General features: G+C 46.7%; 1 protein-coding gene across 5 annotated transcripts in view; it reads left to right on the plus strand.

Annotated features, from left to right (window-relative positions):
* LOC135261526 (histone-lysine N-methyltransferase 2A-like) overlaps nt 1-15,153 on the plus strand; it is a 34,706-nt gene extending 19,553 nt beyond the window's left edge. For 4 of the 5 annotated variants that reach the window (XM_064347932.1, XM_064347933.1, XM_064347935.1 and 1 more), the window contains exons 18-37: nt 114-215; nt 344-460; nt 646-722; nt 1,281-1,495; nt 1,750-1,853; nt 2,186-2,320; nt 2,563-2,721; nt 3,336-3,453; nt 3,659-3,737; nt 4,089-4,249; nt 4,863-5,036; nt 5,323-8,335; nt 8,438-8,536; nt 9,005-9,108; nt 9,386-9,523; nt 9,971-10,223; nt 10,606-10,713; nt 10,949-11,032; nt 11,238-11,367; nt 11,928-15,153. In XM_064347932.1, coding sequence (XP_064204002.1) covers nt 114-215; nt 344-460; nt 646-722; nt 1,281-1,495; nt 1,750-1,853; nt 2,186-2,320; nt 2,563-2,721; nt 3,336-3,453; nt 3,659-3,737; nt 4,089-4,249; nt 4,863-5,036; nt 5,323-8,335; nt 8,438-8,536; nt 9,005-9,108; nt 9,386-9,523; nt 9,971-10,223; nt 10,606-10,713; nt 10,949-11,032; nt 11,238-11,367; nt 11,928-12,203 — 5,646 coding nt within the window. In that variant the 3' untranslated portion in view covers nt 12,204-15,153. The remainder of the gene's footprint in view (nt 1-113; nt 216-343; nt 461-645; nt 723-1,280; nt 1,496-1,749; nt 1,854-2,185; nt 2,321-2,562; nt 2,722-3,335; nt 3,454-3,658; nt 3,738-4,088; nt 4,250-4,862; nt 5,037-5,322; nt 8,336-8,437; nt 8,537-9,004; nt 9,109-9,385; nt 9,524-9,970; nt 10,224-10,605; nt 10,714-10,948; nt 11,033-11,237; nt 11,368-11,927) is intronic. The other variant, XM_064347934.1, reaches the window with a different exon arrangement.
* Nucleotides 15,154-16,064: the final 911 nt, after the last annotated feature.

Below are 16,064 nucleotides of genomic sequence, written 5' to 3' on the forward strand. Positions count from 1 at the left end.
CACGCACACAAACATACGCACAACCGTGTACCCTGAATAAGTGCTGAATATTCGCATAATTTGCGCATAATTCAGCGTAACAGGCGGTCACTGGGTTGTCACCTGTCTTGCAGTGCGCGGTGCTTAGCGATCCTGAAATCACGGTGGACACGCGGCCCGCCTGCGATCTCCACATCATCGACAGGAAGCTAGACCAGGGCCTCTATACATCACTGGTAGGCCTCCCCAGTGTTCACTGCAGACACTTGGCTTTTCTCCAAAGATTTGTATTTGTCCCGATTAAAAAAAAAAAAAAAAAAAAAAACGTAGCTGATGAAATGCTCGCTTTCCGGCTCCCGTTTAGAAATCATTCCATGAGGACGTGGTCCATGTGATCGCGAAGATTCTAGAAAAGGAGTCTGATGAACTTCTCCCTGAAGACCAGAGGCCCGCCTCACTGGCCAGATCCTACTACTTAAATGTGAGACTCGCTCCCAGAATGCCTTGCTCCGTCAATCGCATTTGAATATCTGTATGCCACTCTTTTCCACTACGGGGGTCCAAGGGCATGATGAATCCCAGTGCCTGTGGACTGCAGTCTCCGACCGAGCGAGTCGGAAGGTTTTCTGTGGATCTGCTGAACATCTTTGTCTCTCCTGCTCGCAGGTGTTGGAGGAGGTGTTCAGCTGGTTCAACAGCCAGGACCTGAAAGCGTGGGACTCGAGTCCCACAGAATTTCCACCGTAGGTCCTGCTTTTTTTTCCCTTTACAAAAAATGGAGTGGTGTGTTTGGTAGTATGTCGGTTCTGTAATGTGTAAGTCTTTGGTTGTTATGTCAAACTTCACTGTCTCTTCAAATACTTAATAAATATTTATATTTCTTTATTTTTTTTTTAAACGGCTTTGCCTCCATCTGTAGATAATAGCTTTCTCATGAGGCAAAACTCTGAACAGTGATATGTGGATAATTGTCATGGTAACGAGTGAAATCGATACAGAATTATGGTAAGCAGACAGATGCGGTACATAATCTTGTCAGCGTATCAGAAAAAATTCTGTTCTCTTGTGTTGAAATTTGTTGTCTTAAAATGGTTTATTTTGGGCTGCTGGTAGCTTGTTCTGTATTGGTGCCGTTTTACTGCATGGATGTGCCCCATGGTGTGATGTGAATTCCTGACTGCACCAATGTCAGCTGTGGCCTGCAGCCCTGCTCTCCCCTAAATCGATAGCAGAGGTTGCGGCAGTGAAGACTGATGGATACAACTGCATTTTCCCATAATCCTTTTCTTCCCTCCTCTTAGTGGAATGCTCCCCAACGCTGTGCTGCCCCCCTCCTCTGAGCACCTCTATGCCCAGTGGAGGGAGAGAGAGGACCCGTGCGTCGCTGAGCCGGGGGACCCCCAGCAGGGGGGCTACGGAGGTCTGGAGCTCACGCCCACAGAGGGCCTCTCTCCCGCCACCCACAAAGCACTCAGCCAGCACCCCAGGAACACCGGAGGCTTCCACAAGTTCCAAGGTAGTAGGATTCTTATGTCCTGTCACTGAGCGTTCTGACCACTGACTGAGTTTAATGCAAGGGCTTTTGGAATGGGAATGAATTATTTTTAGCCGTTGTTCCTGCAGCATGTCATCTTGAATGCATTACTTCATTTGTATGCGATTTGGTGGTTCGTAGTTCCCATCAGAACCCAGGGGCTTTATATTTCCTGTGTTTAACCATGGTGTTTGGAATTCGGAGTGTAATCTTCTCCCCTGTGTTCTTGTGTGCAGAAAAGAGGGGGCGTCAGTTCACTGCTGACCCGGAGTCCAGCTGGGCCAAGCAAGATGAGCGGCAGTGTTCCCTGTGCCAGAAGTATGGGGACGCCAAGCCCAACGTGAGCCTCTCTCCCTGCTTAGGCCCACACACGGACCTTATGCTTCTCAGTGTTCATATCTAAGTGTGCAAATACCTCATGTTTGCATGAGGACATCTTTGTTTAAAGTTCTTTTGCACAACACAGATGCACACGGACGCACACGCTCACACACGCACACAGAATACAAAGGGACAGCCTGAGCAGCGCTTTAAGATGAGTCAAGGATGGTATTTAGATGTAGTCAAATGGAGATTCGGGTTTTCCATTACTGATTGCACCGAAATCAAACGGGAATGTTCTTTGACATTCTCCCCCTCCCCCCCTTTCCTCCCTCTCCTCCCTCTGTGCAGGACGCGGGACGCTTGCTGTATTTGGGTCAGAACGAGTGGGCGCACGTCAACTGCTCCCTGTGGTCGGCAGAGGTGTACGAGGATAACGGCTCTCTGATGCACGTGCACAGTGCCGTCGCCAGGGGGCGCTTCATGGTCAGCACGAAGACCACTTTTCCCATCGAAACATTCCTCATTTGAACACAACAACCTTTCACTCAGTAGTCCAACTAAATATTTTTTGTAATGCGTAAAGGCTCCCAACACCACATATTTTTCCTGTCAAGCATTCCATTTGATGACTACAAACTTTTACCCAGTGATCTGTCTGCGGCTTAATATAAATTCTGTTGCGTAACACCTGGCCCCTCATATCTCTTTAATGCTCCTGTCCTCAGCGCTGCGAGCGGTGTAACCAGACGGGGGCGACAGTGGGCTGCTGCCTTACCTCCTGCCAGAGTAACTACCACTTCATGTGTGCCCGAGCCCGCAACTGCGTCTTCCAGGATGACAAGAAGGTCTTCTGCCAGGCACATAGAGACCTCATCACTGAGAAGGCAAGTCTTGGGGAATGTACCAGGGAGACAGTAGACCTGTTACATAGCATTCACCCACACTTGTTTTTGTTTTTGTTTTTTTGGCTGAAACAGATTTCAGATGTTTACCCGAACATACTTTCAGATGCTGGTTTCAAAATCTGAACTGTTCCTCGTTTCTTGTATCAGTTCAGTAAATGTCTAATGACACTAACAGAATGAGTGCAACAAAGGTATGCTGTATGAAACGTACTTTCAGCTTGCATGTTATTTAATGGCCAGTGATTTATTGTGACACTGACACAAATATGTGCAAGCAAGTTAATACAATTTTTCTAAGGATGACTGGCTAAATGAGGAAATTGTATGCCATTTATTTATTTTGAGTGTATTCTGTGTGAAAGTTTGTGTTTCAGTGCACTTATCGATATACATGCTTCCGTGAGTGAAGCCTTTCAACTTTTCCTGTTTCAGACGTGAATTGTGACTGAAATGGGCCTGTATGTGTGAGCCACTCAGATTATATGCGCACAATTTCAACAAAAATATTTGTTTTGTCGATATTGTATACAAGGAATTGGTTTAAGAAGCATTCCACTCTGAAAATGCTGTTTTTCTTTTCTCTCTCTTCGCAGGTGGTCACTGGAAACGGGTTTGAGGTTCTTCGGCGGGTCTTTGTGGACTTTGAGGGAATCAGTCTCCGCAGGAAATTCCTGACTGGCTTGGAGCCAGAGTCTATTAACATGATGATAGGTGGGTTGCCTGACCTTGGGGTTATGCCCTATGTGTTTTTCTGTCAGCAAGAAGGGCTGTATAATTGTGAGGGTTATTTAATTAATTTAGGGTATCATTTTCAATTGATATTTAGATATTCTGTTGATATTTATTACTTGCAATTCATTTTGTGGCAAAAGTCCATGAAAGTGAGGCCAATGACGTTTCCCCCCACCCTCTCCAGGGTCTTTGTTGATTAACAACCTGGGAGTGCTGACTGAACTGTCGGCGAGTCAGGGCAAACTCTTCCCAGTGGGCTATCAGTAAGTCATTTCACAACTTTGCTGTCCAGTTGTTCAAGTCAAATGGAATTTTAATGCCTTTTCAGCATGTAGTCAGAGAAGTTATGTGAAGTGCTCATTACTATTGGCTCTGATTACTGCAACCCCTTGCCTCTTTTCTCTGCTGTTTTCTGATGTTCGATAGCACAAGTCAGCATTTTGGTCAGGGTGACCTATCTTAAGATATTGATCCTTTTTCTACCCATTTATCATTTCTCGACCTTGTAGCTCAGTTTGCAACAGCTGGTGACAGCGTTTGAAGCCATCTTGTAACTACGGAATTGGTGCATCTCTTTGTTACCCCGTTTTTTAAACCATCCCTCCTGCGCCCAGGTGCTCCCGTTGGTACTGGAGCACAGTGGACCCCCGTCGGCGCTGCCGGTACACCTGCAAGGTGAAGGAGGTGCGCCCGTCGGTGCAGGAGAAGCCTGCGGAGGAGCCGCTGGATCAGGGAGACAATCGCACCATCGTGCACAGCCCCAGGGCCCACACAGGTCAGACACTGCCTGCTTGTGAAAGAAAATGTGGTGTTTGTGCAATGGAGTCGATGAAGACCAGTGTTCGTACAGGTCGACCAGTTGTTCAGTCACTTTCATTTGATGTTGCATTTCAGAAGAATGTTCGCAGAATGTCCGCAGATAAACGTCACAGCAACTAAAAAGAATAATAAAGATGCTGTTGCAACAGAAGAGAAATCATCTTGACTGATAATAACGGAATTGATGAAATGTGGTCAGCTAAAAGAAAATCAGTAAAAGATGCTTTTTCACATACATGTGCGGTTTAATACCTTCAGTAACCATGCCTTCAGTGTTTCAGATCATTCCCTGGAACATTGTCTTAAGTGATTGTTTTCTGACCATATTTTGCACAAAACTGAGATTGGGAATGCAGGTAAAAGCGCACACAACTTTCAGTACCGTAGTCTAAGAGAACATTTTTCTCAGCAGCAAAACTGTTCATTGGAAATCCCAGTTCTGATTGCACAACAGCCCATGTGCATTTTCCCTTGCAGCAACATTTTCAATGTGTGACATTGAAAGAACAATAACAGTAAATGCATAAAATTTGTTTGGCATTCTAAAAGTTTGTTTTTTTTCCTGCCAGAAATGGAAATACCAGAGCCTGAGATGGCTCTCCCCAATCCTCCACCACCTGAGGCACCACCTAGCACACCATCTTCGTCCTCCAAAGCAGATACAGGAGCTGTAGCCAAAGTTCCCAGCTACCCACAAGCCAGAAGACCAGCAGGGGGGATTTGCCGTCCTCTGCCATCCCCAGGTAGTCATTGTAGCTCTAGTGATGTCGTATTGTGGGTTTTCCGTGACATTTCACTCTAGTTAGCAGCATAGTAAATTGTACAGTAGTTTAACATGAGTTAGGTTAACAGGTGTAAATCTGTATCCACTGAAACTGGACACAGTCCCGCTATAACTGAAATAGAAGTTTTGACTGTTTCACAATTGTGTTGCTTGATGGGTATTTTTCATTATGCACCAAACACATAGGCTAATTGGGCAATATCACTCTTGGAAGTCTCACAGCAGTGTCCTCTTCCTACCTCCAGGGAACGCCTCCTCTAAATCCCACCCTATTCTGACCATTGGGGACCTGGAAGAGGCTCGCCGACCACGTCGCCACGGCCCCATCTCCCATAGTGTCAGCACCCGAAGCCGTGTCACCTCTCCCCTCTCAGGCATCCCGTCAGAACCCATCTCGCTCCGCTCGGGCGAGTCCCTTCATTCCAAAAGCCATCCAGTTCTCTCTCCGCTTTCTCCCCTCAGCGCCACGGAAAACCTGCAGCCCTCTCCCCCATCCGGGCGTGTCAGTCGAAATGTTCCCTCTGTCAAGGGTACGGTCATGGCTCCCCACGTTGCCCCTGAGCTTCGCTTAGTCGGCAGCCCCCCACCATCCCTTCCTGGCAGCCAGTGCTCCCAGACCCTCCGCAGCTTTCCCATGCCCAGACTTCCCTTCGAAATCGGCAAGGCGGATTCAGCAGAGGTGCCCCAGGACATCCTGACCACAGTAGAACCTGAAGACGTGGTGGCAGTGGAAGGAACCTGCCTGCCCCAGCTTTGTGATGACCCTGGCCAAGGACACGGTACTCATATGATCTCTGATCAAGAATTTCCTTTCGCCCCTTTTGATGTGGACTCTGATGCGGCCATGGCATCCGTGTTGAACAGCAAGCTGGAGTTCAGTGAGACCCTGCTGAACGAGAGCAGCTGCGGGGCCCAGATTGTGGTGGGCGGGGAAGAAGTGGAGGTGAACCCAGAAGGGCTTGGAGACGATGCGGAAGACAGTGACAAAGCGGCCGCTGTTGTTAAAGCCCTGTCTCTACCCATGGCGTCCGCCAGGGTGGACTGGGGAAACGTCTCCTCCGACGAGGACATGGATAATTACTTTGACTTTTCTCGGACTGTCGTTACCTCTGAGGCTCCCAGGGACCCAGAACAGACCCTTGTCCCTCCTTCCTCAGAGTCTATTCCCCAGCTGGATGGCATCGATGATGGGACTGAAAGTGATGCCAGTGAAGCAACCAATGATGGGACTCATAACCTAAAGAGCACTGGCCAAACCCGGAAGGCAACACAGTTGCCCGAGGTTGCACCACAAGAAGACAATCAAGGTAATGACCTGAATCACCCAAGCACACCTTCTTCAAGTCCAGCCTGTACACAGGGGCAGTTGAAGGCCTCATCATACAGTGAGGAATCCTTAACATCAACCAAAGCTAGTTCCTTATCACCTTCAGAAGCCCAGACAGAGAACATGTCTTTTGGATACTTGAAAGTGGATTCCTCTCAACAAGATGGTGCTGTTCCACCACTGGAAACCTATGAGGTGTCAACAGAAGCCATTTTGCCCATTGAAAACAGTCTCATGGATGTGGGCACTGAAAACCATCAGGTGATTGAAGTGATTTCATCTTTAGAAAATGGGGATGTAGAACATGCAGCAACCCAAGAGGAGCCCACTATTATTTTTGAAGTGCAGACTGTGCCAGCAGAAGGTACTGAGTCCAGCACCACAGAGGCAACCTTTACAGAGGGATCGGTGCACGGGGAGCTCTCCTTACTGCAAGGGTCAGATTCTGAAACTGTCTCCGGGACCTTTCTAGTCTGCGAAAGCGATGACCTTCCAACATCAAGTGGTGCTTACGCTGACCTTGTCACAGGTTCAGAGGAGGTCCCAATGGTTAGTGAGCCCACAGAAGTCCAAAGAGAGATTTTCCTCGATCCCGACAGTGGGCATTTTGTCGCTGACGATGGCACCATTCTCTATCTTACGGAACGAACGGAGGATGATGATTCACCTGCTCTATCGCCTGTGAACAAGGACCAGGAAGCGGCAACAGGTCCTCCCACAATGAGCACCATTCCCGTACCCAACCCTGCCCCTGTGGATTCTTTGAGAATCAGCCCATCTGTAAAACTGACCGTGCCCCCACCTAATCCCACACCCGTTACTTACATTCGAGCTACGATGGACCCTCTGCGGCCTTCTGGGGTGAAGAACAGTATTCCATCGGCTCAGAGTGTGCAGACCACAGTGACGCCATCCACAGGCTATAGGCAACCCACTCCAACTGTATCCCTGCCAGTTTCCTCAACGACTGTGAGGATCCTGCCATCCTCTCCTGCAATTGCCACCCGTTCATTTCAGATGAGCAGTACCCCCACTTCAGCCCCTATTATCATTAACGGATTCAACTCTGCACCCTGTCAGAGGGAAGCCCCCAGAACCATCTCCATCAACATCTCCAGCCCTAAGCCAGTGCTCGCCCCACAACAGCAGGTCATGTCCCAGACGCTGCCAGGCCACACAATCCTCACCGTGCGGGAAATGGGCAGCTCCAGCATGGAACACGCATCCCCGCAGGTCTTGCTCGTCAACAGTCAAGGTCAGATCTTCACCAAGAACCCGGAGAGCAACACCTTCCAACTCCCTACCTCCAATTGCCCATCCTTCAGTTCCATCAGCAGGATCGCCAGTCTTCTTCAGGGCAGCAGTGTCTCTATTGCACCCGCCACAACAGGCAACATGCCCCAGGTCCAAAGGGTGGTGCCATCCCAGCATGTGGTCATCAACCCTGCCACCCCTACTCATGTTATAACATACAGGAACAAAGGGGTTGTGACCACAAGGCCCCTGGAGGGTCTTGCATCTGAGGACAAGAAGCCCAGGAGGAGAGGCGCTGTGGCTAACATAAGGTCCAAGTCTGACCTCAGGCCTGACCCATCAGTTTGGTCTGTTGTCAGTGGTAGTGCTGAAGCCATAATCAACCAAGCCATGACCAGTCAACAGAACTCCGTTCAGACCAGCATCCTAAGCCCCTCCCAGTTCCGTATCCATCCTGTTCTGAATAGAGTCCAAGCCATTAGTCCCGTGGTGCTTCCCTCTGGTGTGCGTCTCGGATCACAGCCCGCCACCCCTCTTTCACGCTCTCAGGTCCGAGTCAAGAGGGTGTCTTCGGCACCCGGGCGCAGCAGTACCAAGAAACCCAAAGTTGACTTTGCTGATCCGGAGTCCCCTGGTGGTCTGGAGGAACCACACAAAGCCGGCTGTATGGCAACCAGGTCAGGCAGAAGGAGGGAGTGGAATTGCAATAAAAGTAGATTTTTTGGTGCTCTCTCTTTGAAGCTGATTATTTTAAGCTTAAATTATCTTTTATTTCACAGCAGACTTGGGGGTGTTCGCATCAAAATGCCTTCTGCAAAAGAGGAACTGGACTTGGCCAAGCTGAAGGAAGGTTACCACAATAACTCTGAGAACACAAGGTGAGTGCTTATTATGCAAAAATATGCTTGAACGAAAGCTTTCTGAAATTTTGGCTCAAGCTAGCCTGAAAAATTGGATTTCTTTTGTTATGCCTCGGCGACGGCACAGCCATGGCCGGAGGCGTTATGTTTTCGGGTTGTCCGTCCGTCCCTATTCTCGTGAACGCGATATCTCCGGAAGACCTTGAGGGAATTTCTTCAAATTTGGCACAAACGTCCACCTGGACTCAAGGATGAACTGATTAGATTTTGGTGGTCAAAGGTCAAGGTCACTGTGACCTCACAAAACACGTTTTTGGCCATAACTCAAGAATTCGTACGCTAATTAAGTTTCACACAAATGTCTAATAAATAAAATGATGAAGTGATGACATTTTATATCCAAACTGGCTACTGGTTGGCGGAGGCATGCAACCACGAGGCGGTATTTCTAGTTTGTTTTTACATGATTTTCTCTCTGTGTTATAGATCTAGCCACTGGAATCGTCTGTCCACTGTGTCTCGAGGTAACGCGAAACCCTCAGCCTGGGGCTGCTCTCGACACAGCTCCCTCAGCGACAGCGATTTCTCAAGTAGGTCAACCGCTTTTTCACCTGTCTCCTTTCTCTTGTTCTGTCTCGTCTCTTCGTGCCCTCTTCCCTCTCTGATTTTGTCATCGGCTGCATTGTGTTAGCATGTAGCCGTGTCTCTGCTTGTAAGTGTAGGCCTTCATGCAGCTCCATGTATGTGTGTCATCCTTGTTGGGAATTTAAGGGCTGCTGCCACTGTGCTTCGAGATGTCTCCTCATAGCTGTGGAAGCCGCCCCTCATGGAAACTCTTGCCTTCTGCTCTGTGTCCCCTCCTCTCAGGTACCAGCCTGAGCTCTGATGATGAGAGCCCTCCACCTGAGCTAGAGGAGGAGACCCCGCCCAACAGAGACCAGCCCCACCTGCGCTTTGAGATCACCAGTGAGGATGGCTTCAGTGTGGAGGCTGACAGCATAGAGGGTGAGAGAAATCTGGATGTGGAGAGATTTGCAGTCAGCATTCAGTCAGTACTGTTGCTCCTTTTTTATCATGTTTCTGAGCAATCAAACTGAATAAGAAGACATTTGTCTTTGGCGTTACCGATAGATTGTGCAATTGAATGTAAATATGAATTATGAGGCCTTGTGTCTGGGAAAGGGATGCAGGGTAATTCACTTGGGATAGTTCCAGAAGCATCTTGGATCCATCTGAACAGGCATTTTCAGCACTGCCTCTTACTGTAAAGGTTATTAGATTAAAATGTGTCCAGTTAAGTACACTTAACAGGTGACTTAATTGTTTGGTAAAATAATTATATGCTATATATGTCCATCTAACAATTGAAAATTGAACTGTAATTTCAGAATAATGATGGTAATAACAATAAAATGATCATCCTTTTTCTCTCCGCCCCATCGTGGCGCATAGTGGCGTGGCGAGCGGTGATGGAGGGGGTGCAGGAGGCGCGGGCGGGCTACCGGCTGAAGCAGCTGTCCTTCACTGGCACGAGTGGCGCACGCATGCTGGGGGTCCTCCACGACGCCGTGGTCTTCCTGGTGGAGCAGCTCCAGGGCGCCTCCCGCTGCCAGAAGCACCGCTTCCGCTTCCACCACCAGAAGAAGCAGGAGGAAGAGCTGCCCGTCAACCCCAGCGGCTGCGCGCGCGCCGAGGTCTACCTGCGGTGAGTGCTCCCTGTGGCTTACTGATGCACTGCTTCCATGTCCGAGTTGGGCGGTTTGAATTGGTGTCATATTCTAACATTGATGTTTATAGGTGAACACTGGTTCCTGACAAAACTGTTAAGTGGAAACAAAGTGATTTTGCTATCCATTTACAATTTGTTTAAACAAATCAAACTTAAGTAGTTTTGTATTTATTACATTATTTAATTTAACAGTATTACAGACCTTTGTGTGAGTAGTATATTCCTGTGGACACCATCTTGTCTCCATGAAGATGAGTGATGCCAAGTTACCCTTGCACTTGTTTAGCATTATCCACATCTTGTTTTTGTGGTTTGAAGGAAAACTAATGCCCTTCCTCATCCATCTTTCTCTTCACAGGAAGTCCACCTTTGACATGTTCAATTTCCTGGCCTCCCAACACCGGCAGCTCCCAGACATTGGGCCGTATGACGAGGAGGAGGATGAAGTCCCACTCAAATCTACCAGGTCAGACTGTTACCTTTGAGGAAAATGTCATGTTGACATTGCATGTTTCTGAATAAGAAAGAACGCAGCTTGTACAAATTTAAACACAATGTTGCTTGTGTCTCGGGGAACAGGGAACTTTATTTACTATACATTAATGAATCTCTCTAAACAGTTATCTCTCGCTCTGTCCCTCTCTCTCTGTCTCTCTTTATCTCTCTCATTCTGTCTCTCTCTATCGCTCTCTCCCCCACAGACGTGCCACAAGCCTGGAGCTCCCCATGGCCATGCGTTTCAGACATCTGGAGAAGACGTCCAAAGAAGCTGTAGGGGTGTACAGGTCAGTGGGGTCAAGGTTATCTGACTGTTCTCTTAAATCATGCCCTGTCGAGATGCCCGTCACCACAGCATGGCCAGTCAGCATGGAGGTGGGGAGAGGAAGCCAGTTTTCTGTGGCATGGGAGCAGCAGTCTACACCGATCAAAGTGTTTCAGCCACACTGTCACTGCATCTGCCATCATTAACCGTAATCTCTCTGGTTACAGATCTGCCATTCATGGGCGTGGTCTGTTCTGCAAGAGGAACATTGACGCAGGGGAGATGGTGATCGAGTACGCAGGCATGGTTATTCGCGCCGTGCTGACTGACAAACGCGAGAAGTACTATGACAGCAAGGTGAGGCTTCCTGTAGGATCACCGTTGCTTAGATACACTCACTAACTAGATAGTTCAGTAAGTGCTCACATCTGAAGTAAGATTGTTTTATATCTTTTTGACGCTGTCAGTTTGGAATACCCAATCTGAAATGTCATTCTTGAGAACCCAGTCCAGTGCTCACGTCCTCCAAAAAGTATGTAGCCAGCTTTTGCTTTTTTTCACTGGGCTGCACAGTCGCTGTGCTGGAGTACTGCACTACTTGGCCAAACACATGTAGACTAGGTCCCAGTTGCGCAAAGACGTCGCCATTTATGGAGGTGGGGTATTCCCTACTGAATCCCTCCCATCCTGAGTAACACTAACCAGTTACCGATATCAGGCCACAATTTTCATATAGCGCATCCCTACTTGTTACTTTCTTTTTAATCTTATGAAGTGCTTTGAGATGTGTCCATTGATTTTGCTACTTAAAATAACTGTTGTGACCAGGCAATTTAGGTATTCTCTTAGACAACCACTTCCTCTCTTGTGTCCCCCCCCCCCCATAACTTGCGAAACGCTTCCCCACGTACCCCCAGGGCATCGGCTGCTACATGTTCCGCATCGACGACTTCGACGTGGTGGACGCCACCATGCACGGCAACGCGGCGCGCTTCATCAACCACTCGTGCGAGCCCAACTGCTACTCGCGCGTCATCAACGTGGAGGGCCAGAAGCACATCGTCATCTTCGCCCTGCGCAAGATATACCGCGGCGAGGAGCTCACTTACGACTACAAGTTCCCCATCGAGGATGACAGCAGCAAGCTGATGTGCAACTGTGGGGCCCGTCGGTGCAGACGCTTCCTCAACTAGGGGGGAAGGGGAGGGGCCCAGGGCGGGGTTTGAAACTGGGAACAAGTTTTCCATGGCTACTCTTGAGAAGGTGGCCAATGAATCCTGACTTTTTCTTGGGGGTATGGGAGAATAAAATACTCTGGAAAGAAAACTGCTGAGGAGAGAGAGCGGGTGTTCTAGAAGGTGCTGGAATGTCCAGAGGATGTGCACACATTTAGGGCTCCTTGTTTTTGGCAGCACTGAGCATGTCTTCACTCGAGCTCACCAGTCACAGCTCTGTATCTGAGAGAAAAGGATGAAAGGGAAGGATTTTGAGCTGGACACTAAACATTACGATTTTACTCTGGCAACAGTAACCTTGACCTTCTGCATTCCAAGTCATTTCAGTTTAACTGCTGGACAATAAAGGGGTTACTGACTGCTCACCTACCACAGAGCAGCACAGAACCAAGGTAATGTTTTGTTACAGATTATGATGAACTCCAATTGGAGGATTCCGGTTCAGGTTTAGTTCTCGCTCAGTGCTTGGGGTTAGTCTTTTCCAGGCATGCATAGGTTTATCCTTGGATGTGTGACTTTTCTCTCTCTCTCTCACTCTTTCTCTCTGGAAGGCTCCCGCAGTTGAAGGGGGGATCCAAGTTGTCCTCAAGCTAGCTCCTTTCCTTGTCTTTACAGGGGTTACATCTGCAAAACCAGTGCCAAGTTCTCTTCACTACCATCCCGGGCCAGTGTTTCTGAGCTGTGGTTCAATCTCTTCAACTCCCCCCCTCCCCCCCCCCCCCCCACTTCTCCTCTTCTGTTCTGCCACCCCCACCCCATTGGCCCCCGCCATTCCCAGCGCTTTCTCCGGTCTGTGCAGCACAAAGTAAAGCAGAACTTTTGATAATGTATTGTGGTAACCCAATGATGGCTGACTGTCGTTTTGTATTTCGCTTCTTGTTTTTGCCTGCACTGTACTCGCGCCAGTGTGACACGCATCGGCGTGATGTTTTAATGTGATTATCTGCTCGGTGCAAGTTATCTGTCAGGGATTTTTCATCCTGCTGTGAGAGCGGACCCCCCCCCCCCAATTAGAAAGGCATGAGAAGGGACTAGCTCCCATCAGAGCTTTTTTTTATATGGTTAAACGTTACTTTGGTTTTCAGACGCAAATAATCAACGAGTCCGCTATTTATAAAATGGGCTTTAGTTACCGATTCATTTTATGTATTATACTTTTTTTTTTCTTCTAAATGTTTTTGGCGTGTTGCTTCCTTGTGGTTCTAGCACCCCCGTTCGACAGTGCTGATTAGGTTTTCAGTTTGAAGCAGGTGCGTCAATCACCAGTCCGGATTCCAGTCGGACTAAACAGTGATGACACTCGCGAACAGCTCAACCAATGGGAGAACACTCCAACTTGGATAGTGTGTTTTCTGTAGCTAGTATGTGTGACTGTTTTTTTGGGGTCGGGTGAATGCAATTTTGAAAGCGACCAGGTAGCATTTTTTCCACTGGCAGAGCGTTACTGAAACCAGATGGCAACAAGATCTATCGCATTAGAGAAAAAATAAAATAAAATAAAAAATGCCGCACAATGCGCTACTTAATGAGGAGAAAGCATTCAGCACCTTAAAGCTTATGACACATTACTCAGTTGTACATAGCTCTTCACAGTTAAATGTTCGTCATTAGAAAATGCCGTTGTGTGTTAAAGATTGCTTCTGTATTTCGTAGTGCAGCTCATTCTTAACATATGTGTTCAAACTATGGAATTGTAAAACGATAATTCCGTAATGGGCAAGTTGTGCCAGGGATTTTTGTTTGTTTGTTTGTTTGTTTGTTTTGTTATACCAAGAGTGTGTTTTCATATATTATATATATATATGTATGTATATATATTATGTGTATATATACATACATGCATATAATGTTCTGGTGAAACCATGGTTATATTTTCCATTTCATTTAATTCTTTATACTTGATATTAGTTTCCTTTACTTCCCTGTACTTGAAAATAAATGGTCGTGCTTAGGGTTGGGAAGACAGCAATATATTGTGATGTATCCTATAGTAGAAACAAAGGTATTGTATTGAGCCAGGTTTTTTGAATTTTTAAAATATATTAGAAACTTTCTTTATTTGGAGACCAGCAGGAATCAAGAGTTTGTAGCATTAACGGTGAGAAATGCAACAGAAGCTAGCTTACTTCCCTGTTCCATTTCTCCTACTATTAAGTACATTCTCACTTGCAGTCGAATCCTTATAAATGCATAAATCCATTTTATTGCATAGTGTGCAGCTGATCCAGTTTGAATCCTTCTTGCAATTCTTACTTCAGTTACATGCATACTCTGGTTAAATGCGTAACTCCGCACAAGTCTGGGGCATGTGCAGTTCTCACAATTGAACTCTGAAAACATCACGAGGGCTTCAGTTGTGTGTGAGCATCCACCTGGGCACTGAAATACAATTCGATTGCTCTTGAAGCCCCACTTCTTCTTTGCAAGGAAGTGATTGAGCCAGGCCTTTGCACCTGCTTTGTCTTGTATTTCCTGTTTTAACTGGCCATTCTTCATTTGTGTTTCCACTCACTACCAATTTCTCACAGGGATACTACCTCAGTAGCTTGTGAAAATAGAAAGAATTCAAATGTAAGATGTCTGCTCGGTCTCGACTCTCCTGCAGAAACGGCCTGAGGGTGCAATGAAGGATGCAATTAAATAGTTAAACTTGACTTCACCGCTAAGGTCTCTCTTGCTGAGTACTGTGGTGAGAGCTGTGTGTACCAATGCAGGCTTATTTTAACAAAGAATAAAGTTTAGGGCAAAAAATCAGCAAACCTGGGCTCTTACCTTGTAAAAAGAAAACCTTTGTCTGTACATAGTTGTATACAAATTTCTAAACCCGTTTAAAATTTTCTATGCACTTTTTTTATTTATGATGTTCTTTGCTTAATAAAGATTAAGACGTTTGAACAAAAAAAAAAAACTTGGTGGTTTAGTTTTTTCAAAATGTTTTCTTAGTGATGTGTCTTGCAGACCCCATGCTAACTTTATTTTCATAATCTGGCAAGGATCTTCCCTTTCTGCACATTTTCTTGTTCATCAGGGATCCTTAGAACAGTTACAACACATGCATTGTGCAGATGGAATGATGAGCATATTTTGTCACAATATGCCATTCATCAAGCATGGTCTGTGGGCAGCCAAAAGGAAAGCGCTGAAAAACTAGGATGAATGGACAGCAGGGGGTTATAATATGATCTATGTGCATATCAATGCCCCTGGGTTCCTTTGGACCTTTTTTATTTTTGGTATTTCTGCCTTTTCCCAATTTTTAAAATATCCTACAAGCAAGCTGCAAAGGAGGCTTATTTTTTATTTTATTTTTGTGCTCAGTACCCTGACTAGATCTTTGTGAAATGCACCCAATCCACCTTCATTTGACATTGTATTGTAATGTGTGCTGTATAGAGTTTGGGTATATATAGCTTATTTTTGCTCGTTGGTCAGTTTGTATTAGGCTATTGATGAAGGTTACACTGAAATTAGTTTTATATTCAACTCGCACATACAGGATGGGTGTCGGGATGCAAAACACACAGAATGTGAGTAGTTTTTGAGTATATTCTTATCTGTATTTCAAACCAAGTACATTTAAAAGGTCCTATCTGTTCAATCAGTACTGGATGTTCAGTGATCCCCCCAAATCTTACATGTTTATTCCTGACAGGCTCGATCTGACAGCCCCCTATCGCCACTAATGACCTAGTCAACGTCTAACAATGGGGAATTTACACAACAGCCTTATGTTTCACAGAGGTCCAGCTATGCTGGAGTCCTGGACTGGTCACTTCATTCTGACAGTGAAATCATCGCATATGATCATGTCAGCAGTGT

The sequence above is a fragment of the Anguilla rostrata genome, chromosome 8 (assembly GCF_018555375.3).
Source record: "Anguilla rostrata isolate EN2019 chromosome 8, ASM1855537v3, whole genome shotgun sequence".
Taxonomy (NCBI): Eukaryota; Metazoa; Chordata; class Actinopteri; order Anguilliformes; family Anguillidae; genus Anguilla; species Anguilla rostrata.